General features: G+C 62.0%; 2 protein-coding genes across 4 annotated transcripts; one reads left to right on the top strand and one right to left on the bottom strand.

The window, feature by feature from the left end:
- Nucleotides 1-6,431: 6,431 nt before the first annotated feature.
- On the top strand, nt 6,432-11,850 carry RING1 (ring finger protein 1). The gene is made up of 7 exons (XM_038370947.2): nt 6,432-6,553; nt 7,174-7,277; nt 7,585-7,745; nt 8,369-8,584; nt 9,020-9,331; nt 9,704-9,872; nt 11,417-11,850. Exons 2-7 carry the CDS (start codon nt 7,200-7,202, stop codon nt 11,516-11,518), a joined length of 1,038 nt encoding a protein of 345 aa, XP_038226875.1. The 5' UTR covers nt 6,432-6,553; nt 7,174-7,199; the 3' UTR covers nt 11,519-11,850.
- Nucleotides 11,851-12,380: 530 nt separating this feature from the next.
- VPS52 (VPS52 subunit of GARP complex) lies at nt 12,381-23,022 on the bottom strand. Of its 3 annotated transcripts, none has more exons than XM_038370894.2 (20): nt 22,751-23,022; nt 20,979-21,063; nt 20,718-20,770; nt 20,555-20,630; nt 20,186-20,253; nt 19,721-19,896; nt 19,237-19,387; nt 18,948-19,048; nt 18,530-18,662; nt 18,175-18,232; nt 17,885-18,018; nt 17,429-17,584; nt 17,184-17,302; nt 16,714-16,837; nt 16,302-16,397; nt 15,915-16,022; nt 15,308-15,373; nt 14,733-14,844; nt 14,374-14,492; nt 12,381-12,965 (listed from the first exon to the last, which is right to left on the bottom strand). In XM_038370894.2, the coding sequence occupies exons 1-20, from the start codon at nt 22,874-22,876 to the stop codon at nt 12,819-12,821; spliced, it is 2,208 nt and encodes a 735-aa protein (XP_038226822.1). In that variant the 5' UTR covers nt 22,877-23,022; the 3' UTR covers nt 12,381-12,818. The 3 variants fall into 3 exon arrangements, with proteins under 3 accessions (XP_038226822.1, XP_038226821.1, XP_043353125.1); XM_038370893.2 differs by having other exon boundaries at nt 15,308-15,403; nt 22,751-22,900; XM_043497190.1 differs by having other exon boundaries at nt 17,429-18,018; nt 22,751-22,900.
- Between the last annotated feature and the right edge of the window lie 324 nt (nt 23,023-23,346).

Genomic DNA, 23,346 nt, shown 5'->3' on the forward strand with positions numbered 1-23,346 from the left:
GTGTTGGGAGCCCGGACTCCTGGGTTCACCCCCTGGCTCTATACATTCTGTTTCTCTCTTTGTGCCTCAGTTTCTCTTCTGTAACCCAGCGACAAATCCCTGGAGGAGGCTGCGTGTGGGGCTGCATTAATGAGTGTTTGCAGCTGCGGGGGGTGGGGGTACCCTGGGACTGGGGAAAAGAGGAGGGACTGGGACAGGTGGTGGGCAGGGATTTGGGGCCTGGGAGTATAAGAGCTGGGGGGAGGGGAGGAGGGGGGATATTGGGGAGGGGGCTGTGGGATTAGAGGACTGTGGGGAGGTGGAGGCAGGGAGTTGGGAGTTGTGGGGAGGGGAAGAGGTTTGGGGGAAAAGTGGATTGGGGGCTGTGGGGAGGAGGGGCAGGGAGTGGGGGGCTGGCTGCGGGGAGGGGGAGGGAGTGTGGGGAGGAGGGGGATTAGGAGGCTGACTGTGGGGAGGAGGATCAGGGGGATTAGGGGGCTGGCTGTGCGGAGGGGAGGGCTCTGTCCATCCCACACGCTTCCCTCGTGTTTGAAACCGCCGCCCCCTTATCCCTGCGGGGGGGGTCGCTGGGGGGAGATGCCTCCCCATTCAAAGCCCCATCTCTCAGGGCAACGGCCGGGGGCGGAGGAGCCGCGCACAAAGGGGGCAGAGGGGAGGGAGGGACTCTCGTGTGTCAGAGCCAGGTGGGGGGGGGGCTTTGGGGGTCTGAGCCCTTCTCCCTTCTTCCCCTGTCTGAGCCCGAATCTGGGGGGCTGAGCCCCTCGCCCTGCTCCCCAAGTGAGCTGGGGGTCTTTGCCCCTCTGGGGTGGTCTGAGCCCCTCGCCATGCCCCCCAAGTGTGCTGGGATCTGGGGGTCTCTGTCCCTCTAGGGTGGTCTAAGCCCCCTCCCCATCGTCCTGGGTGGCTGCTCGGCCCGGGGGCGGCGGGGGACACACACCGCGCCCCATAGGGAAGGGGGCGGATCCATCCCCATTCAGGCAGCTTTCCCCGAGCCTATTCAGCCGGCCGGAGGGTCCCCCGCCCCCTCCCCCTCCCGCCTATTGTGGCCCAGCTGCCCGGCCCCTCGGGGGGGGGCTGCGGGGGGGGGGGTCCGGCCGGAGCCTGCCCCAGCTCACACACCAGGGACGGAGCCGGCGCACAGAGCCCAGGACCGGGGTTCGGGGTGGGGGGATCCGTCCACCCCCCATGGGGAATGGGGGGGAGGGAGAGATGGGGGCAGCCCCCCTCTTAGCTGCTGTGGGGAGGGGGGATGAGGGAGGAAACCAGATACCCCCATCTCATTGCGGGATGGGGGCTCGGCCGGAGCCCCCAGGGGAGAGGGAGCCGGTGGGTAGGGGCTGGGGGATTCAGAGGGGGCAGGAAGAGGGGGCGGGATGGGTACTAGGGGGGATTTGGGGCTGGAGGTCTGGGGCTGTGGGGGGAGGGGACTGTATTGGGACTGGTAGCGGGAATGGAACTGCAGGGGTTTGTGGGGGGATTTGGGGGGCAGGAATGGGGCTGTGAGCGGGCAGGTTGTGTGGAGGCTGGGACACAGGATGGGGGAGATGGGGGTGGTCAGGGTGGGGTGTAGGGATGGGGGTAGTGAGCAGGGAAGTGGGGGAAGGAATAGGGGGCTGGATCGGGAGGGATTTGTGGGGCAGGAAGGGGAGCAGGAATTAACCCCTTTTCTCCAGCCGCATGAGGGGGAATTTAGGACGGCGACGGGTGAAGTTTGGGGGGCCCCCCAGCACACACTGACCCTAATGCGGGGAACTGGTGTCAACCCCCCCACCCCTCCACCGCTGGCCTGGGACAGATGGACAGCCGGACAGCCCGGGACTTTCCAAAACCTTCCGCTTTGTGTCTGATGGGGAAACACCCCCCAGCTCCTGGGGAGTGGGAGTCGGGGGGCAGCGGGAGGTCTGTCCAGCCGTCTCTCCCCACCTGTTTCTAGACGGGAGTTGCTGGGGGGGGGCTGGAGGGGCTGTCACTTGTGTTAGCTCCTGTATGTTCTGGGTTGTGTCAGCCCCCCCGGGGGGGGTCCTGCGTGTTAACGTGCGTGTCACGCATGTGGCAGTCAGGGGCTGGCTGAGTTAACGTGTGGGAGCCTGTGTCGCCATGTGTGTTTAGCAGACGGGGCGCTGGGCGTCCCGTGTGTGTTAGCGTGTCTCTGTGCGGGAGTGGCTGTACATTACAGCTGCCAGCACGCGTGTCCGTGTGTCTGGGGTAGTGTAAGGGCTGCTGGGGGTCCCTGTGTGTCTGTGTGTGTGCTCGCGTGTTCATTAGCATGTCGGATTTCGGGTGTCCTCCGTGTTATTGGGAGGGCTGTAAGGTGTCCCATGTGTCTCATGTGGTATAGCATGTGTACAAGCCTGTGTTATTATGTCAGGTCTCTGGCACCCTGAGAGCTTTGCAGTGTTTGTGTCAGTGCGTGTGAGGGTTGTGACATGCACTGCTCCCTAGTGTGTAGGATTGACAGGGTCTGTGTGTTAGCATGTTGCTTGAGGGTATCCTGTGTGTTACCATGTCTTGAGGTGTGTTAGTGTGTGTCAGGCATGTGGGATGGAGGGGTTCTGCATGTTAGTGTGTAGGTTGTAAGGTGTCCTAGGTGCTAGCATGTGACATGCATTATCCAGGGGAATCCTTCGTGGGATCTCTCAGCACTTGGTGGGGGGAGAACTGAATCCCTGGGGATCACCCTGTCCTGGGACCATCCCGAGGGACTATTCCAGGCTGGGCTGTCCCAGACACTCCCCCCCTCAGTCCATGTCCTGTGTCTGGGTGCCAGGGATCGGGGTCTACAGGGTGAGTTCCCTTCTTTTGTTAATTGCCTGAGTGTGTGTGTGTGTGTGTGTGTGTTAGGAAGTAATGGGTGAGTTCCTGAGGTCACACACGTGAACTCCTGGGATTATCCACGTGTGCTCACAAGATATCTGGGTTCCTATGTGGGACCCAGGTCACAATGGTCATTGAGTTCAGGAGAGAATGTGTCAGCCGTGTGTGTGCATGCACATGTGCACCTCCACATTTACTTCCTTGTAATTTCATGTGTGTAGAGGATCATGTATGTGCGATCACATGTATTGACATCACAGCTCACACCTGAGTGAAGCCACGTGTAGATCACGTGTGAAGCAGACGACATGTTTAATGGTGAGCTCATGTGTGTTTGCAAGAACACATGAATTAATGTTTATTTCTGATCAGACAATGTTGGATCACATTTATTTGTGAGTTCATGCATGTCTGCATTTGAGTTCTTGTGAAGACACATTGACGCTTGTGCAATTCCATGTGCACTCATGTCAGACCTTGTGCTGTTTGTGAATTCAAGTGTGTCGTAGGTCATGTGGCTTTGCATGGGAGCTCACAGTTGTGCCAGATGATATATGTGAATTTGTGCATGTTAATGAGCCTTGTTCATGTCTGTGAGCTCAGCTGTGTTCAGTTTACATCACATGCATATGTGAACTCACATATATGAGCTCACATGTTTGAAGAGCTTCTACATGTAAGAGCATGTTTGAGTTCATGTGTGTTTGTGATTTTGTATGCACATTCATCTGGGTGCTGAGCTCACATGTGTTTACATCATGGTTCATGGTTATTTTTTACTTCATGTCTGTGCCACACAAGGTCACGTTTGTTTTTTTTTGTTCATGGATGTATCAGAGGGCATGTATGTGAGTTAACAAATGTTTGTATCAGAGTTCATACATGTGACCCATGATTCCATGTGTGTTTGGACCAGATCCCATGTGTCAGTTCCTATCTTTGAGTTTACACATATGACAGCTCACATGTATAGCTGTGCATTAACACCTGTTTGCGTAACAGCTCATGACTGCCATGTTCAAATGGACACATGTTCATGCTAGGGGTCACACGTGTGAATGTGCATGCTTGTGTGCATTTGTAGCCACTCATGTATATGAGGTCACATGATCAGATTCACATGCGGTGATTGCCCTGTTTGCACGTGTAGATTCACATGTTTAGACAATTCTATTGACAACTGAGTTCACTTTTGTATCAGACTCATTTATTGTGGGTTCATGTATGTTTGCATCAGGCACTGTGTGTGTGTTCACATATATGCTTGTGTATGGTGTGTGTGATGCATGTGTGTGATCTTGTGTGATTACATGTATGATTGTATAGTGTGTCTGAATTAATATGTTTGCATCACAGCTCACCCATGTGCAAGTCTATGGGTTTCCAGCCCAGTTCAGACGTGTCATGTGACACATGTGAACTGACATGTTTGCATAGTGACCTCACACTGATCTGAATCCCAGTCCACACCTGTTCTAGCCCAAATGCTTATCAGCATGATGCCGTCCTGTGTTGGTCTCGCTGCTCATTGGAGGTGACGTGTGTGAATTGTCCCCCTCATGTTGTCATTCGCACCCCTCCCTGCACCGTGGCTGCCCTCACATATCCCCCAGCCCCCAACTCTGTCTGCACCCTGCACTGAATGCCGGCTCCTGATTGTCCAAACGCAATTCTTGTGTCTGCGCCCAAGAATTGAGTGTGGACGTCGTGAGCCGGGGTTTCCTATCGACACCTGGCGAAGATGGGGGGGACAATCGCCACAGCACCCCACACAACCTGGGGGAATGGGGCATGAGGCCTTTCCCCTCTAGGGGGTGCCAACTCCCATCCAGCCCCAGGGTGGGGACTGGCTGGCTCAGGGGGGCAGGGAATGGGGCATGAGGCCTCTTTAGGGGGCCTGGCTCTGATCCAGCCCCAGGGCAGGGACAGGCTGGCCTGGGGGTGGGTGGGGTGTGGCGGGCGACTCTCCTCTCCCAACCTCCCTCATCCATCAACCCCAAACTTGTCAGCCCCTATGACCTCTGCCCTTTGACCCCCCCATCTCCTTATCTCTATGGAGACCAGTGGCCGACCTTGACAGGTGGCTGAGGGGGGAACCTATAAGCTGGGGATGATCCATCCCCACCTTCACCATTTGAAAACTGATTGGCCAACAGGTGGGGGTGCAAATACAGGTGATGCTACCTGATTGGTTGACAGGTGGCAGGGAATATAGACAGCGCCCTCTGATTGGCTACTGGGGAAGGTCACAAACCTGATTGGCTGAATGTGCTTGCCAGCTCCCTCCCAACACCCATTCTGGTTGGACAAGAGGTGGGAAGATATGGATTTGGCATGACCTGATTAGCCAACGGTGTGAAGGCGACACTCCCTGATTGGCTGATAGGTGGGGGGCGTGCAGGTGGCTCAGGTTTTAGGGTACAGTGCCCCCCAAGTATTAAGGGGCCATTTCCAGGGTTTGGGGGGGCAGGGCCTGACAGCAGAGCCAAGGGGCAGAGGGGAGGGGAGGGGAGGGGAGGGAGGACCCTGGGTTGGGGTGACCGGGCAGTGAGGAGAGGGGGGAGGGGCTCTGCCTGTGTCTGGTGTGAGCCCTCCCAACTCCAACACTAGAGCTAACTCCCCCACCCGCTACATAATCCTCTGGGCTCTTTCACTGGGCACAATGGGTGGGGGGCGAGGGGAGGGGTGCAGCCTGTGTGGTCCCAGTCCCATTCAACGGCCCAGCAGAGACACCCGGAGCAGCCACCACTCCCAGCCCACCCCCGCTTCTTAGCCATGCCTTGCCCCACCCCCACCCCCTTTCCTAGAGAACCCCTCCCCTACCATCCCGACTCAGCTCCCCCCAGTAAACACCGAGCCCCTGTCCCCAGGGGGGTGATTGGCAGAGGGTCAGGTCAGGAGGCTGGGGGAGAGAGAGAGAGAGAGAGATGGGGCAGGAAGGGGGCACTGGCAGGTAGCCCTCCCACCCGCTTTCACCCCATCTGCATGCCTGAGCCCCCACCCCAACCCCACCCAGTGCCCTTCAATTCCAACCCCAGTGCTGCCAGTGCCCCCCCTTGCAGCCCCCTCAGCTCCCAAGTTCTGGAGTTGGCCTGATGGAGGTGTTGGGGGGGGTAATGGCAGGTAAATCACACATGGGGGGAATAGTGTGTGGGGAGGGTCCCACAGCTATGGCAAATAAACTATGGGGTCTCTGTCTCGGGGTCCTGGTCTAGGGGGTTAAGCCCCTTGGGGAGCAAGGCTCAGGGGCTTTGCTGCTGTGAGGGTCTGGGGGGGCAGGGTCTCTCTCTCTGAGGGGGGGGAGGGAGGGATGGGGGTGGTTAAACCGCTTCGGAAAGGGGTCCGGGACCGGACCTCCCTGTGGGAAGCGCTGGGGGGAGGGGCATTGGGGGAAGGTCTCTGTTGGGAGGCTGGGAGGGGGTCTCTCCAGGGGGGCGGGGGACTCTCTGGGGGAGGAGCCATGGGGGTCCCATTAAGGGGGGCTGGGGGGTCTCTGTCTGGGGGAGGGGCCGTGGGGGGGAACCCATTGGGGGGGATTCCCCGGGATCCCCGCCCGCCCCGTTCCGCTTCGGGAGGGGGGCGTGGCTGGGCGGGTGACATCACCGGTGGGTGGAGGGGGAGTGCCTGACGTCACGGGGAAGGAGGGGAGGAAGTGACGTCTCTGGTGGAGGGGAGGCCCCGCCCCCCGAAAGTGAAGGAGGAAAAAAAACGTTGTTTGTGTCTCGGACTCGGAGAGTCGGTGAGTGGGGGGACCCTGCAGCTGGGGGATCCTGGGGGGATGGGGGACCCTGCAGCTGGGGGGATCCTGGGGGGCTGGGAATGAGGGGCACCCTGCAGCTGGGTGATCCTGGGGGGATGGGGGGACCCTGCAGCTGGGGGGATCCTGGGGGGCTGGGAATGAGGGGCACCCTGCAGCTGGGGGATCCTGGGGGGATGGGGGGACCCTGCAGCTGGGGGGACCCTGGGAATGAGGGGCACCCTGCAGCTGGGGGGATCCTGGGGGGCTGGGGGGACCCTGCAGCTGGGGGGATCCTGGGGGCTGGGGGGACCCTGGGGGGCTGGGAATGAGGGGCACCCTGCAGCTGGGGGGATCCTGGGGGGCTGGGGGCACCCTGCAGCTGGGGGGATGGGGATGGGGGGACCCTGCAGCTGGGGAAGCCCTGGAGGGAGGGCTGGGAATGGGGGGGAAGTCCTGTGACTTGAGGCGAGGCAGTTCTGGCTCAGGGGACCCTGCGGGCTGGGTTATGGGGGAAGAGTGGGAGGCTCAAGGGGCAGCCCTTGGGGGGGCTCAGTGTATGGGGGGGCTTCCTAGGTAACCCCAGTTTTGCCTGCTCCCCATTAATCTGTCTCCCCCCCCAGCTCCCCTCCCCTCAGCCCCCACCACCATGGCGACCCCGGCCAATGCTCAGAGTGCCAGCAAGACCTGGGAGCTGAGTCTGTATGAGCTGCACCGGACCCCCCAGGTGAGACATGTGAGGGGGGGACAGAGGCGAGGGGGCAACTGGGCTGGGGGACGGGGTGGGGATAACAGGCTTGGAAGGAGGGGGTTGGGTGGACCCATTGGTCTGATTTGGTGGGGTAGGGGGGTGAGGACACTAGGCTGGGTGGGGGGACACCAAAGTGGGAGGTGGGGCTGGGGGAGACCAGGCTGGAAGTGGCAGTGGGGGCACTAGGCTGGAAGGGAGGGTATGGGGACCCCAGGCTCTAAGGGGGGGCGGGCGGCTGGTCTGTGGGTGCCTAGGCTCTGACACACACACACCCCCCCGGCAGGAGGCCATCATGGACAGCACGGAGATCGCGGTGTCCCCACGCAGCCTGCACAGTGAGCTGATGTGCCCCATCTGCCTGGACATGCTGAAGAACACGATGACCACCAAGGAGTGTCTGCACCGCTTCTGCTCCGACTGCATCGTCACTGCCCTGCGCAGCGGGTACGGGGGGCTGCGGGGAAAGACGGAAGTGAAGGGGGAGTCTTGGGGAAGGGATGGGGCCACCTGGGAGCAGGTCAGAGAAAACCTGGGGTTGCTGGGGGGTTGCTGGAGGGCACATTGGGTGCGGGTGGCTGGGTGGGTTGGGGGGTCACTGAGGGGTGTATTGGGTGGAGGGTGGCTGCGGCGGGGGGTTGCTGGAAGTCGCATTGGGTTGGGGGTGGTTGAAGGGGGCGGACGGGGAAGGGTCGGGTGGGTTGGGGGTCACTTGGGGGTATATTGGGTGGGGGATGGCTCTGGGAGAGTCGCTGGAAGGTACATCGGGTGGGGGGTGGCTGCAGGGGGCAGATGGGGAAGGGCCGGGGGGGTTGGGGGTGACTTGGGGGTATATTGGGTGGGGGGTGGCTGCAGAGGGGGGGTCGCTGGAAGGTGCATTGGGTGGGGGGTGGCTACGGAGGGCAGACGGGGAAGGGCCGGGCAGATCAGGGGGTTGCTGGGGGGTGTATCAGGCTGTGGGGGGCAGACAGGGAAGGGCCAGGTGGATTGGGGGATGGCTGGGGGGTGGCTGCGGAAGGGCCAAGCGGGTTGGGGGGGCCCATGCCTGGGATAACCCCCCCTCGGTGCAGGAACAAGGAGTGCCCCACCTGCCGGAAGAAGCTGGTCTCCAAGCGCTCGCTCCGTCCCGACCCCAACTTCGATGCCCTCATCTCCAAGATCTACCCGAGCCGGGACGAGTACGAGGCTCACCAGGACCGGGTGCTGGCCAAGCTCAGCCGGCTCCACAACCAGCAGGCGCTCAGCAGCAGCATCGAGGAGGGGCTCCGCATGCAGGCCATGCATAGGTGCGGGGGCAGGACCGAGGCGTCCTGGGGGGGCGGGCAGGGGTCTCCCCAGGATCACGGCCGCATTTCACACTGTTGTTGGCAGGGAATTTCCTGGGTTTTTACCACAGTTTTCATGTGCAGAGGAACCAGGGTATCGCTATAGCCGTGCCCCTGCCCCCCCACCCATCCCTCAGGAACCTTCCCACCCTCCCTAAATCCCACCTGTTAGCGCTGCTCTCAATGCCCTCCTCTGGGGGGCTGGGGCAGGCTGAGGGGTCTGGCCCAAAGCGAGTGCTGCGTCTATTGGCTCAGTTTGGCATTTCCCACAGGTTTTGCAGGGAGTTTCCTAGTGTTTTCCCGCCTCCAGCTGCTCTCCCTCCACTCCCCCTCCCCCAGATAACCCCCCTCCGCTGCCCCCCCCCGATAACCCCGCTCTGCTCCTCCCCACCCCAGGGCGCAGCGGGTGCGGAAGCTGCACCAGGAGTCTGACAACACCACATTCAGCGGGGGGGAGGACAACTGTGACAGCCGCTCCCACTTGAGCAACGCCTCGGCCCCCAGCCACCCTGAGGCCGGCCCCAGCCGCAAGCGCTCACGTGCCTCCGACGACTCGGGGCCTGAGCCCGACCCCGACCCTGAGACCTCACATGACGGGGGGGGTTGCGGGACTCCCGAGCCGGGCGTCGAGCCGGGCAGCAGCGAGATCGAACTTGTCTTCCGCCCCCACCCCGTGCTGGTGGAGAAGGGGGAATACTCCCAGACCAGGTGAGAGCAGCCCCCTGAGCATCCGGGGGCCCTCCATTCCACGATCCCCCGAGCCCCAATGTCCTCCTCCTAGAACCCAGGCTGCTCCCTGTGCTGGGAAGAAGTGGGAGTTCTCCCAGACCAGGTGAGAGCAGCCTCCAGGGGCCCCTCTATTCCACGATCCCCCCGAGCCAGTTGCAGCAGAGGGGAGAGCCTGGCGACCCCAAGAGTCCAGCACCCCATTGTCACATGTGCCTGCCTGCTCCCACCCCATTGCGCCTCTCCCAAGCACAGCCTCCAAAGTGACCTGCCCCTCTGTCCCCTCCTACAGCACCCATACTCCCCCCCCCCCCAGGTCAGGCAGTCCCCCTCACCCTGCCCTGTGCCTGGCAGGTACGTAAAGACGACGGCTAATGCCACAGTGGACCACCTCTCCAAGTACTTGGCCCTGCGAATCGCACTGGAGGAGGCACCAGCCCCTGGCCCCGAGGCCCCCGGCCTGGAGGATGTGAGCGAGAAGCAGTACACGATCTACATCACCACCTCCGGGGGGCCCTTCACGGTACGGGGGCTGGGAGGCAACGCTGGCCCTAGGGCAGTGCTAGGGGCCTGTGCTGTGGGGGGGGGGCAGCAGGGGCCGCTCTCCCCTGGCAGTCAGGGCTGGCCCCATTACTGCAGTAGGGGGCTGTGCTGTGGGTGACGGGGGCAGCAGGGGGCACTCTCCCCTGGCAATCAGGGTTGGCCCCATTGAAACACTAGGGGGCGGGGGCAGGGGCAGCAGGGACGCTCTCCCCTGGCAGTCAGGGCTGGCCCCATTGAAACACTAGGGGGCGGGGGCAGCAGGGGCGTTCTCCCCTGGCAGTCAGGGCTGGCCCCATTACTGCAGTAGGGGGCTGTGCTGTGGGTGACAGGGGCAGCAGGGGGCACTCTCCCCTGGCAATCAGGGCTGGCCCCATTGAAACACTAGGGGGCGGGGGCAGGGGCAGCAGGGGCGCTCTCCCCTGGCAATCAGGGCTGGCCCCATTGAAACACTAGGGGGCGGGGGCAGGGGCAGCAGGGGCGCTCTCCCCTGGCAGTCAGGGCTGGCCCCATTGAAACACAAGGGGGCGGGGGCAGCAGGGGCGTTCTCCCCTGGCAGTCAGGGCTGGCCCCATTACTGCAGTAGGGGGCTGTGCTGTGGGAGACGGGCAGCATGGGGCACTCTCCCCTGGCAGTCAGGGCTGGCCCCATTGAAACACTAGGGGGCGGGGGCAGCAGGGGGCGCTCTCCCCTGGCAGTCAGGGCTGGCCCCATTGAAACTCTAGGGGGTGGGGGCAGCAGGGGGCGCTCTCCCCTGGCAGTCAGGGCTGGCCCCATTGAAACTCTAGGGGGCAGGGTCAGCAGGGGGCGCTCTCCCCTGGCAGTCAGGGCTGGCCCCATTGAAACACTAGGGGGCGGGGGCAGCAGGGGCGTTCTCCCCTGGCAGTCAGGGCTGGCCCCATTACTGCAGTAGGGGGCTGTGCTGTGGGTGACAGGGGCAGCAGGGGGCACTCTCCCCTGGCAATCAGGGCTGGCCCCATTGAAACACTAGGGGGCGGGGGCAGGGGCAGCAGGGGCGCTCTCCCCGGGCAATCAGGGCTGGCCCCATTGAAACACTAGGGGGCGGGGGCAGGGGCAGCAGGGGCGCTCTCCCCTGGCAGTCAGGGCTGGCCCCATTGAAACACAAGGGGGCGGGGGCAGCAGGGGCGTTCTCCCCTGGCAGTCAGGGCTGGCCCCATTACTGCAGTAGGGGGCTGTGCTGTGGGAGACGGGCAGCATGGGGCACTCTCCCCTGGCAGTCAGGGCTGGCCCCATTGAAACACTAGGGGGCGGGGGCAGCAGGGGGCGCTCTCCCCTGGCAGTCAGGGCTGGCCCCATTGAAACTCTAGGGGGTGGGGGCAGCAGGGGGCGCTCTCCCCTGGCAGTCAGGGCTGGCCCCATTGAAACTCTAGGGGGCAGGGTCAGCAGGGGGTGCTCTCCTCTGGCAGTCAGGGCTGGCCCCAATTCTGCAGTAGAGGGCTGTGCTGTGGGGGATGGGGGCAGCAGGGGGTGCTCTTCCCCCCCCCCACTAACCCTATCTCCCTGCAGACTCTGAATGGCTCCCTCACCCTGGAGCTGGTGAATGAGAAGTTCTGGAAGGTCACCAAGCCCCTGGAGCTGTATTATGCCCCCACCAAGGAGCAGAAGTAGGGGGGCCCCTCTGACCAGAACTGACCCATCCCCCCATGGAACTCAGCCCAGCGATCGCCTTGCTGCTGCACCCCCATGTACAGCCGCTGGAGCCAGCAGGGCTGGGGGCCCAGATAGGGCCCCCCAAAAGCTGGAAATATTCCCCCAAGGATGGGGTGCTGCTCCCAGGACAGATGCCTGCCCCTAAGGGGCATCCCTTAGATTCTGCTTTGTCCCCCTTGCACGGGGACACCTGCTGCTTCCCCCCATGCTGTTGTGGGGGGAATTCGCTTTGGGGGCTTTTCACAGTGGTTCTGCTGTTTGTGGCTCATTAAGCAATTTGGGTCTTTGAAGCATCAGCGTCTGAGTCTCTTGGGGGGGGGGGGGAAGGTGGAGGAGCCTTGGCCCTATCTTCACAGAACTGGGCTCCCAGACCCCCCTGCTCTAACCAACCAGCCCCCACTCTCCCCCCCCCCCCCCCCAAGCTAGAGAGAGGACCCAGGAGTCCTGGTTTCCAGCCCCGACTCCCCTCCCGGAGCTGGAATAGAACCCAGGAGTCCTGGCTCCCAGCCCCCATCCTGCTCTAGCCCACCAGATCCCACTCCTCTTCCGAGCTGGGAGAGCACCCAGGAGTCCTGGCTCCCCCTTGGGTTGGGGAGGGGTTACAGGCTGGAGTGGGAGGGGAGGTACTGGGTGAACTGGACAGACTGGTCTGAGCTGGGGGAGTCTAGGCAGCTGGAGCACATGTATCTGAGCCAGGTACCTGCTGCAGGTCCTGAGTCCCACCCCATTGCCCCTCCCTGTGCTAGGGTGGGAGAGGGGAGGGTCCTCCCTGCTGTTCTGCCCCTCCCCCATCACATGCCAGGGGTCCCAAACAAGCTAGTGAGTAGCAGAGAGTTTATTGTCACTGTTCAAAGTCAGATACCCACACACAAGCAATCTGGAGGGGAGAAGAGAGCCCCCTGACACCCACCTGCAAGTCCCTCACCTTCCCCCTCCCTTGTGGGGATCCACTGCAGGGCAGAGAGGGGTGCTGACATAGGAGGGAAGGAGGGGTCCCTGCTGCAGCCTGGAGCCACCCCCCAACCATAGGGGCCCCCCAGGTTGGTGGGGAGTGTTGGGGTTGGACTGGTCCCAAGGGGTTATAGGAGCATGGGGCAGGGGAAAATGGGGGACAAGGATCTTCCACTTCCCACAGTGCATTGGGCAGATGGGGGGAGGGGGCACAGACCACCCCTGTGCCCACACGGGGAAGGGGGCTGCACCGATCCACCCATGCTAGGGGCAGGGTGTGTGTGTGTGGGGTGTGGGTTCCCCTCTCCTAGAAGTTGGGCTTGTGTTTTTTCAGCTCCACCATGAGGTGGTGAATGTTGATGAGCTCGGTGCGGGCCGGCAGGGTGCGCAGGGGGGGCTGCGCTAGCACCTTGTGGAAGCGGTGATAGTACTGGATCAGCTGGGTCAGCGCCCCCTGCAGGGGAGAGAGAGTGTGGGAGTCAGAGCCCCCCCCCATGTCCATCCCCCCACAGGGCTCTCTCTGCTGGACAGTGCCACCTCACCCGTCCTTAAAACCTGCTGGACCTCGGTGCCCCCCTCCTCCCCTGCACTCCAGCCCCCACCACCTGGCGGGACCTGGCTCTCAGGCAGACACCCCCCCCTCCATACATAAGGTCAATACCTGTACAGCTGCTGGGCCAAGTGATTAGCCCCTCACTGGGTGAGCAGATGCAGGGTAACAGGGTTCTAAGGAACACCCCAGCCCCCCTCACGTCAGTCTCTGCCAGGGGTCCGGGGAGGAAGCTGGGCTTTAGCCACAGCCCCCAGGACAGTCTCCTAAGCAAACACGGGACGTAGGGGCTACATGAAGTGACAAAGCAGGGAGCCGGTCTGCCCACTAGGTATCAGCGGGCACTGTCAGACTGGGTGGGCGTATCTCAGGGGGTGCTGTTGGGGTCGGTCCTGGCTCCTGTACTAGTCAATAGTTTTATTAATGGCTTAGAGAATGGAGCTGAGACGCTGCTTATAAAATCTGCTGCTGACCCCTGGCTGAGGTGGGGGGGTTGCCAGCACTGTGGAGGGCAGGGTTGGAATTCAAAACAACCTGGACACATTGGAGAATTGGTCTGAATTCAATAAAGTGCAAAGTAAGTCACTGGGGCAGAAGAACTGAAACACACAGCTCCAGTCTAGGGCCTAGCTGGCTGGGGGGCGCACCGCTGAGAAGGAGCTGGGGTTACAGTGCATCACACAGAGTGTGAACCAGCCCTGTGATGCAGCTGTGGAAAAGGCTGATGTCACGCTGGGCTGTGTTAACAGGGGTGTTGTGTGTAAGACACAGGAGGCTACTGTCCCGCTCGGCCAGAGCTGGAGTGTGTGTCCAGCCCTGGGCCCCACAGTTTAGGAGAGTTGGGGACAAATGGGAGAGTCCAGAGGAGAACACCACAAGTGACAAAGGCTTAGGGAACGTGACCTGTGAGATCAGGTTAAAAAAGACACCTGGCTCGTTTAGTCCTGAGGCAGGGCTGAGAGCAGCTTTCAGCTCTGTCCCGGGCTGTTTTAGAAAGGACGGGGGTTGCTTGCTCTCCGTGTCCCCACTCTGCAGCAAGGGTGAGTCCGGCTGGAGATGAGGAAACATTTTCTAACTGCCCAGGCAGCAAAGCCATGGACCAGGCGCTGGGGGAGGCTGGGACCCCAGACCAGCCCCCACACCTGGGAATCCCCAGCCCTGGAGGTTTTTCAGGCCAGGTTGGACAAGCTCCCCAGGGCAGGCGGCGCTAGGCTGGCTTTACTTGGCCTGGCCTCAGCACAGGGAGCTGGACTCGGTGGCCTCTGGGGGTCCCTGCCAGCCTCCTGGCTCTGTGATTTGCTGCCAGTCTCACCTGGATGATGCTGGTCCCGTTTTTGAAGTTGCTGAAGGATCTCATGACGTCCTGGCTCAGCAATTCCACCGACGCCTTCCATGTGGTAGAGAATCCGCGCACCAGCTGGGTCACCCGGGCTGGGGAGAGACAGGGGGTCAGCGCCACCAGGGTGGGGGCAGAGCCTGGAACCAGCCCCCAGTCTAGGGAACCCAATTATAGAGAACCCAGCACTGGGGACAGGCTCACACCGGCAGCTGAGGGACTCTTTCAGTTCCCCTCCTGGTGTAACCAGTGGGGGGGTGGAGACAAGGGGGTAGGAATGGGGTCCCTGTCTGTCACCCTCATCATGTAGGGGGTAGGGGGGCCCCATGTCTCACCCTCCTCCCCACGCAGCCGGTCAAGCTGCCCCTTCTCAATGAGTGACTCCGACTCCTTGACGAAGGCAATCATTCCCCCAAACGGGGGCGACAGGATCTCCTCGATGAACTCCTGGGGGGGAGGAAGAGAGTCAGTGCCAGCCCTTCCCCCTCACCCTCCCCACACTCCCACCCCAGCACTGCCCCCCCTGCCCAGCACAGCACCTTTCCCCCCCCACACTCATCTCCTACCCCAGGGTCCCAGGCCTGGATCAGGGCACCCTAGGAAGGTTTCTGCTGGGTGGGGAGACCCCATTGGGGGGCCTTGGAGTAGCACCAGGTGGTTAGACCCCTTCCCCCACCCCCCAAAGGGCCGCGTGACGCATTCTTTGATTCCAAGGCCAGAAGGGACAATCATGATCCCAGGATGGAGCTCAGGCTCAGCGGATTCCTTACCATGCCCCTCGTCTGTTCCAGAGCCCCCCCGTTGCCCTGCACTCCCGTCTGTTCCAGACCCCCGTCCATCAGGTCAGTTTCCCCCGCCTGGACCCACAGCCCACGCTCTGGCCCTAGCTGCATGGCGCATGGGAACTCACCTGGGACCGGGCTGAAAGCAGCTGCTGGAAGCCCTCCACCTCCTTGCTTTCCTCCACCGCCCGCTCCTGGGGAGGGAATGGGGCAGGGGGTGTGACCTGTCACCCCAGGACCGTCAGCACCAAGCCGGGGGGGGGCAGGGAACAGGGCAGAGAGTGTGACCTGTCACCCCAGGGCAGTCAGCACCAAGCGGGGGCATGTGTGACCTGTCACCGCAAGGCTGTCAACACCAAGGTAGGGGGGGCTGCCTGGCTCGATGTGGGGGGGGGGCAGGGAAAGGGACACGGGGCCTCTCCCCTCTATTGGATGCTGGTCCTGAGCCGGCCCCAGGGCAGGGGGGTAAATGGCTGGGGGAGGTTTGAATGGGATATGGGGTCTGTCCCCTCTAGGGGGCACTGGCTCCCATCCAGCCCAAGAGCAGACTGGCTGGCTCAGGGGGGCAGAGAATAGGACACAGGGACTTCCCCTCTGGAGATGCCAGCTCCCATCCAGCCCCAGGACAGGGATTGGCTGGCTCAGAGGGGTGTGGGGGAGGGGACATGGGGCCTGTCCCCTCTAGGGGGCACAGGCTGGCTCTTGGGAGGGGGGGAGCACTTGGGGGGCCGTTACCATGAGGACACTCAGCATCATGTCGTAGTTGTTGATGAGGAAGATGAGCTGCTCCTTGCGCGATGAGAACTCAGCCGCTACCCGCAGCACGAAGTTCTCCACCTCCACCTGGGGCAGAGCGGGGGCTGAGGGACTGAGCCAATGACCCCAGTGCCCAAGGGACCCCAGGACTCCTGGGTCCCCTGGCTGGGTGTGCCCCACCACCATAGACCTGAGGGACCCCAGTTCCTCCCTGGCCACAGGACTCCTTGGCTGTATCTCCCCCCCCATGGTACCCATAGCCCTCTGGCTGCACAGGGCCCACCCTGGTATCCATTGCGCCCCCCACTGTGCTGTGTCTCCCTCCCAGACCTGCAGCCCGCCCCTAGCAGGGCAGGACCCCCGTACCTGCAGCTGCCCCAGCAGCGTGTGGGTTCGCTCGTTGGGGAAGGTCTGGTTGATGCTGACGATGGCAGAGGAGAACTCCGCATAGCGCCGCGTGATCTGGGGGGACACTGGGCATGAGGGCACGGCAGGGTTCTAGTACCTGGGGGGGAGCGGGACACCTGGGATCCCAGACACTCCTCCCCCAGCATTCCCTGACCTCCACCCGACACCCCAACCCCCCGCAAACTCCTCACCCTGCCCTAGGCCAGTCCCCCAACTTCCCTGACAGCCCTAGCCCCCCTTGCCCCATATGAGTGCCCACTAACTCCCCACACCCTGCAAAGCCCCCCCCAACACTACCCAGGGTGAGCCCCCCATCCCCACCAACCCTTGTCTCTGCACGGACCCCCGCACCCCATGCCCAATCCCTTACGTAGTGGGGGCGCGTGTCCAGGAAGCCCAGTTTCTGGGGGTCTGTGTTCTGGATGCTCTGGATGTTCAGCTCCAGGATGTACTCGAACCGCGGCCACAGGATCTCCAGCAGCGTGTCCCAGTACCTGGCGGGAAGCGGGATACCTGGGATCTCCCCTGGCTCTGAGTGGGCAGTGGGGCCCAGCGGTCAGAGCAGGGGGCTGGGAGCCAGGACTCCTGGGTCCTCTCCCTAGCTCTGGGAAGGGAGTGGGGTGTAGTGGGGTAGAGCAGGGGGGCTGGGAACCAGGACTCTAGGGCTCTCTCCCAGCTCCGAGCGGGTAGTGGGGTGCAGTGGGTCAGAGCAGGGGGCTGGGAGCCAGGACGCCGGGGCTCTCACTTGGCACCGCGCGGGCAGTGGGTCAGAGCAAGGGGCTGGGAGCCAGGACGCCGGGGCTCTCACCCGGCGACAGAGCAGGGCAGGCCCACACTCACTTGTCGATGGCGGGGACGTTGCGCTTGGCCGTGATGGCTCGGAAGCGCAGGACGATGTGGATGCAGAGGAAGATGGCAATGCTGTCATAGCAGTCACACACATATGCGTCCATGTGTTTCTGGAGGGCACAGAAACGGGGTCAAAGGGGCTGAGAGCCCCCAACAGCCGCCATCTCCCACGCACTGCCTGCAGCAACACCCTAGGATTGCCCCCCACTGAGCCACCCCACCCTCCCCAGGCTCACCAGGAACATGGCCAGCGTCTTGCCCATGACGGCGTTGAAGAGCTCCTGGGCGCTGGGCCCCGTCACCAGGAAGAAGTCGCAGAGGAAGAGATACTCGCGGCAGCTGTTGTCCAGCAGAGCGTAGTGCTGGCTTCGGAACAGCGACTCGAAAGGGTACTGCCGGGGGGGGGGGGGGGGAGGAAGTGTTAGTTCAGGGGGAGGACTAACCCCTCTGGCAGGGGAACAGCAACTCGAAGGGGTACTGCCGTTGGGGGGGAGGGACACACACCCAGCCCCCCCACCCAACCTGCTTCCCCAGTGACCTGCCTGATCCACTGGCCCTAAGAGGTCACAGCCTCCTGCCCCTCCACCCCAGCCAGGCCAAGCCTCCTGTTCCCCACCTCCCCATCTCCTTCCCGCCCTCCCACAGCTTGACCCCACCCAGGGTCTCAGCCCCCCAGGACCCCACTCGCTCACACGGACATCGCTCTTCTGGGCGGCGTGAGGCACAATGATGGGCCCCTCCAGCTCAGCCCCCCCGATCACACTGCCCCGGTTCCCCAGCGTGAAGATCGTGTTGCGGTTCTTCAGCGATGGCTTTGAGAAAAACCGTGGCAGAGGGTGTCAAGGGAAAGAGCGGGGAGATGCTGCCCCATCCAACCCCCCCCGTTGCTTTCCCAGCCCCCCCGCCCCAAAGCCCCCCACCCTTTCCCTGCCCTGCAGGGTGCCGGGGAATGCAGTTGTCCAGGCACAGGGAGCCAGGATATCTTTCTTGGCCGTGTCCTCCACTCCCATCAGATCATCCTTCTCCGCCACCTCCTCATACTGCAGAACAGACAGACACGGTGGGGGTCAGTGTGGGGTCCCCAGCCCCTCCCCCCAGTACTGCAGGACAGACAGATGGAGGGGCTCAGTGTGGGATTCCCAGCCCCTCTTCCCAATACTGCAGGACAGACGGCGGGGGTTAGGGTGGGTTCCCCCATCCCCACCCCGTCATTCACATGGGGGGGAACCAGAGCACGATGTGTGGGAATTCCCACCTCTACACGCCTGCCCCATGCCCCCCTGCCTCCCTACACCACCACCCCGAGGGCTGCCCCACTCTCCCTGGGCTCCCCTCACCTGGATCTTCATGAGGCGGCTGGTGTAGGATTTGAAGTAGGACAGGTAGATCTTGCTCATGGTCTCCACATACTGCTCCCGCAGCTCCTGCGCCACCGACCGCTCGTTCCCTAGCAGGAACTGATAGAAGAACCTGCCAAGGGGAGTCAGCCTGAGAAACTGCCTGCCACTGGGTGCAGAGCATTCTGGGAGAGCTCCATAGCCCCAGCTGCCCACTGGCTAACTTGTAGCGGAACAGGAAATTCTGGGAGATCGCCGTACTCTTCCATCCCCACTCCCATGGGTTGACCTGTACTGGAGCAGGACATTCTGAGAGATTCCTGTTTAACACCCCCACCCCCACCCCCACCCAGGGCTGACCTGTACTGGAGCAGTGCATTCTGGAAGATTCTCATTTATCCCCCAACCCATGGCTGACCTGTACTTAAGCAGGGCATTCTGGGGGATCTGGTAGTTGGTCATGGGTTTGCGGAAGGAGTAGATTTTCTGTAGGACGAACTCCCGGATCTTGGTCACAGCCTGCAGGGGGTTGAGGAGGAGCAGATCACGGACACAGGGCAGGCTGAGCCCACACCGACACCCTCCCCTTCCTCCCAGTGCCTCCCCACCCCCCTCAGCTCCACACACCCCTGCACCTCCATCCTGCGACACCCGTGTGACCAGCTCTGGGGGAAGGGCTGAGCTTGGTCTCCTGGGGCAAGGCTCACCTTGACCTTCAGCCGGTCCAGCACGTGGTGCACGTCGGTGCAGGCCATGGTCTCGCGGAAGGCCTGCTCCTTCACGTAGTTCATCTTGTTGTTCAGCTCATGCAGCTGCTCCAGGAAGTCCTGCTCGGTCACCGGGGCCTCCAGGATGGTGCTGGGGGGATAGGGGGCAGGGACAAAGGCGTCCCAGGGTCACACCTCACAGCCTACTCATCCGGCCCAGGAGACAGTCTCCCCGCAGAGGTGGTGGCCAGCACCCCAAGCCCCTCTACCCACCAGCACCTTCCCCCATCTCTCTGCAACCTGTCCCCTCACAGTGCCCTCCCCACACCTCCCATCCCCCAGCCCTCACCTGACCATGGCAGCCAGCCGCCAGCCTGTCCCCCCATGGTGCCTTCCCCACACCTCCTATCCCCCACCTGGCAGCAGGCCCTCAGCCCAGCCCCTGACCTGACCACAGCGGTCAGCTCCCAGCCCATCCCTCCACCTGATCATAGCAGCTGGCACCACAAGCTCATCCACCAGCTGGCTGAGCTGGCTGCGCACGGCCTGGCGGTTCTTGAGCCGCAGGTTCATGGCCACCGACTGCTCCTGCAATGTCTGGATCTCGCAGCTGATGCTACTCAGGTCGCACTGGAAGGAGCTCAGCATCTGCTCCATGCGCTAGGGGCAGGGAGAGGGGAACAGTCAGAGATATGGACACCCCCCTCCCCGGCAAGGAGGTGCACGGGCTGGGAGACACCCCAGGGAGGGCTGCTGGGGTTGGGGGCCAAGGCTGCAGACAGCGTTCTGGGGAGTGGGGAGAGTTTGGAGGCATCAGGAGGTTGTGGGGGGCCCCATGGGGTTCCAGGTCTCACCTCCAGGATGGTAACACAGGCAGTGACCTAAGGGTGGGGGGCTGGAGGGGTGGGTCCCAGGAGCTGGGGGTTTCCCAGGGGGTTCAGGAGCTCACCTCCAGGATGGTGTCACAGGCGGTGATTTGGTTGTGCAGGGAGGTGATGTTCTTGCTCTCCTTGATGTCTGCAGGGCACGCAGGCTGCTAAGGAAATAGGCATGGGGGACCAGGGGGCCCAGCCAGCCAGGGCAGTGGGGGGAATGCATGTGAGAGGCCCTGGGTAGGGGCCATTTTCCTCTTTCTCCTGGGGAGGGGTTTGCCCCTTAACACCCCTCTCTGCTGGTGTGGAGGGAGACACCCCAGGATATGAAGCGGTACAGCCAGGGTACAAGGACCTCCCTCTGACACTGAGACCTCCCCCATCTGCCCCCACCCACACTGTGCCCCGAGAATGGGCCCTAGGGGGGACTCCATGGGGCAGGATACAGTCCCTGATGGAGGCGTGCTCAATGAGCTGCAGCTCCAGTTCCACCTGCTTGGAGTACTGCCGCAGATCCACGCCCTGGGGAGAGAAGGGAAAGTCACCTGGCCTGGGGGGGGGGCTCAGCTGGGCCCCTGCCCCAGGAGAGGGAGGAGGGGGGCAACTTACTGTCTTCAGTGCCTCCTGAACCAAGGAGTCCTCCAGGTTGGCTTGGATGTGAACTGAGGGAGAGGAGACTGGGTCAGTACCCAGTAAGAGTCGCCCTCAAACCTACCTCCCCACAGTACCCCCACCTCCCTGCATTCCCCCCCTACCCTCCATCCACCCAAACTACTCCTGGTCTCCCCCACCTCACAGCCTTCCCCCCACTTTTCCAGATCACTGTCTGCCCCCTATTGGTTGCTGTGCAGGGGTAAACCCCGCACTTACTGTCCACTTCATCCAGGATGAACTCATTGGAGGTGAGGTCCAGGTCCCCCAAGTTCAGCTGCAGCGACTGCTCTTCTCCACGACCCTGGGGAGTGCAGGGCAGGCAGTTATGGGGGGCTGTGGGGGAGCAGTGAGCTCTATCAGGCTCTGGGGAAGGGATCTTGGAGGTACACCTAGTAACCAGGCTAGACAGGCCGGAGGCTGGGGAGTGTAAGCGCTACAGAGGTTCAGGGAATAGAGCTCAGGGTTATGGGGGGTGGGCTAGGAACAGAGGGACAAGTGGGGGTAAAGAAGGGAGCACAGAACATAGGATTCACTGCAGAGATAAAAGACTACGGGGGCATGAAACGGGACTTGGAAGCTATGGGGTATGGGGCACAAAAAGGGGTCAGTGGGGTTCTATCACCCATGAAACAGGAGGTCCCAGGGTCATGGGGAGCAGTGTGGGGTCAAAGATGACAGCTGAAGGTGGGTTCAGGGGATATGGAGCCAAGGGTGGATGGATGGGGATAGGAGAATCAGAGGTTATGGAGGGTTGGGGGCACTGCAGGGGGTGAAAGATCATGGCTAACATGTGGAGACAGAGGAAACATAGCACTGGCAAGGGTCAGCGCCTAAGTTCCCTGTAAGCTGCGTGGCGACACAGCAGCCTATTCAGTGCCGTGCAGGCACTCAGGGAACCCACCTGGGGACCTACCACGGACGAGGCATCCCTCCCCTGGCCCCAACTCTGCTGCGGCCCGGACCTGCTGCGGCACCCCTCTCCCAGCCCTGCCAGGGCGCCTCTCCCGCAGTCCGAACCCAGCCCCAGCTCGGACCTACCAGGGCCGGGGTACCTATCATGCGGCCCCAACCCCGGAGCTGCTGTGCCTCTCCTTGCCCTGCCCAGATGCTGCTGAGGGGAGAGAGAGCTGGAAAGACTCCTCTCTCCCCATCATAGCCCTGGGGCAGCCTGCACCCCAAAACCCTCATCCACGGCCGCACACCATAGCCCACAACCCCAACCAGAGCCCTCATGCCCCCCCACACCCTCTGCCCCAGCCCTGAGCCCCTCCCACACTCCGAACCCCTCGGCCTCAACTCCACCACATGAATTTTGTTATGAGTACCAATATAGGGGTGATTATGTATCAGTGCACATAACAAAATTAATTCCGCACATGGGTGGGAAAATTAGAGGGAACATGGTCAGCACTCAGCGAGGGTCGCTAACATCACTCTGGTGTTTAGGAAGTTCGGGACACACGGCCATCAGGTGCTGCAGCCCCACACACCAGGCCAGCCATGGGACAGAGCCACTGGGTCCACATGGGGGGGGCAACGTGGGGCCCTTGAAGCTGAGTCGGGGATGGGGGGGGCGCAGAGAGAGGGAACAGAGCAGGGGGTGGGTCAGGGTCATTAGGGGCACCAGAGGGGGGAGGGGAGGAGGTTCGGGGGGGTCAGAGGTTACAAGGATCAGAGGTCACATGAACAGGCAAGGGGGCGTGTTGGGGTCAGAGGTCAGGGTGATGCAAGCAAGGGCCTGGAGTCACTGGGGTCAGGGTCAAAGGTCACAGAACCTTGAGGCTCCCACATGTCACACAACACTTAAGGGGGTCACATGCAAACCCTGCCCAGGCCCAGAACCGCCCCCAGGGCGTTGCGGGGGGGGCAGTAGATGAAAAGTGAGGGCCAATTTGGACATCAGGAGGCGGTTCCCTACCACGGGCCTATTTTGGAGGGACCGGAAGTGGGGTGCCTGGGGACCGGAAGTTAGGCTGTGAGAACCTCACCATCCCCTCCTCTTCCTCCATCTCAGTCGCCCGCAGCCCCAGCTCCTCATCGGGCCTCAGCGCCGCCATCGTCCCCGCCCCGCTCCGTCTTTCTCTCCCACCGCATCCGGGCCTCCAAGGGCTCATTTCCGGCCTGCGCCTTTAAACTACAACTCCCATGATGCACCGGCTGGGGGTGGCGGGGGTTTACCGGAAATAAGGTAACAAAACCCTCCTTTAGGGAACGGAAGGGGGTGACGTCATGAAAATGCCCCCCAGAGTCGAATGGGGTCAGCCCCCACCACATAGAGGGGATTTAATCCCATAGGAACCTTCTATCATGGGGCAGGTTTCATACCCGGAACGGATATATGGTTGCCTAACCCGGTAGCGAAAAGAAAAGGAGTACTTGTGGCACCTTAGAGACTAACAAATTTATTAGAGCATAAGCTTTCGTGAGCTACAGCTCACTTCATCGGATGCATTTGGTGGAAAAAACAGAGGAGAGATTTATATACACACACACAGAGAACATGAAACAATGGGGGTTACCATACACACTGTAAGGAGAGGTTTCAGAGTAGCAGCCGTGTTAGTCTGTATTCGCAAAAAGAAAA

Source organism: Dermochelys coriacea, chromosome 14, assembly GCF_009764565.3.
Source record: "Dermochelys coriacea isolate rDerCor1 chromosome 14, rDerCor1.pri.v4, whole genome shotgun sequence".
Classification (NCBI taxonomy): domain Eukaryota; kingdom Metazoa; phylum Chordata; order Testudines; family Dermochelyidae; genus Dermochelys; species Dermochelys coriacea.

Bases quoted from the DNA above. Each gene is read 5' to 3' on its own strand.
- RING1 (XM_038370947.2), top strand. From the start codon at position 7,200: ATGGCGACCCCGGCCAATGCTCAGAGTGCCAGCAAGACCTGGGAGCTG. The intron at 7,746-8,368 runs GTACGGGGGGCT...CCCTCGGTGCAG, and splicing joins GTCACTGCCCTGCGCAGCGG to GAACAAGGAGTGCCCCACCT. The intron at 9,873-11,416 runs GTACGGGGGCTG...ATCTCCCTGCAG, and splicing joins CCTCCGGGGGGCCCTTCACG to ACTCTGAATGGCTCCCTCAC.
- VPS52 (XM_043497190.1), bottom strand. From the start codon at position 22,876: ATGAGCCCTTGGAGGCCCGGATGCGGTGGGAGAGAAAGACGGAGCGGG. The intron at 16,023-16,301 runs GTACGGGGGTCC...GCTCTGCCCCAG, and splicing joins CGCTGCTGGGGCAGCTGCAG to GTGGAGGTGGAGAACTTCGT. The intron at 12,966-14,373 runs GTGAGACTGGCA...TCTCCCCTGCAG, and splicing joins ACGGGACCAGCATCATCCAG to GGGGCGCTGACCCAGCTGAT.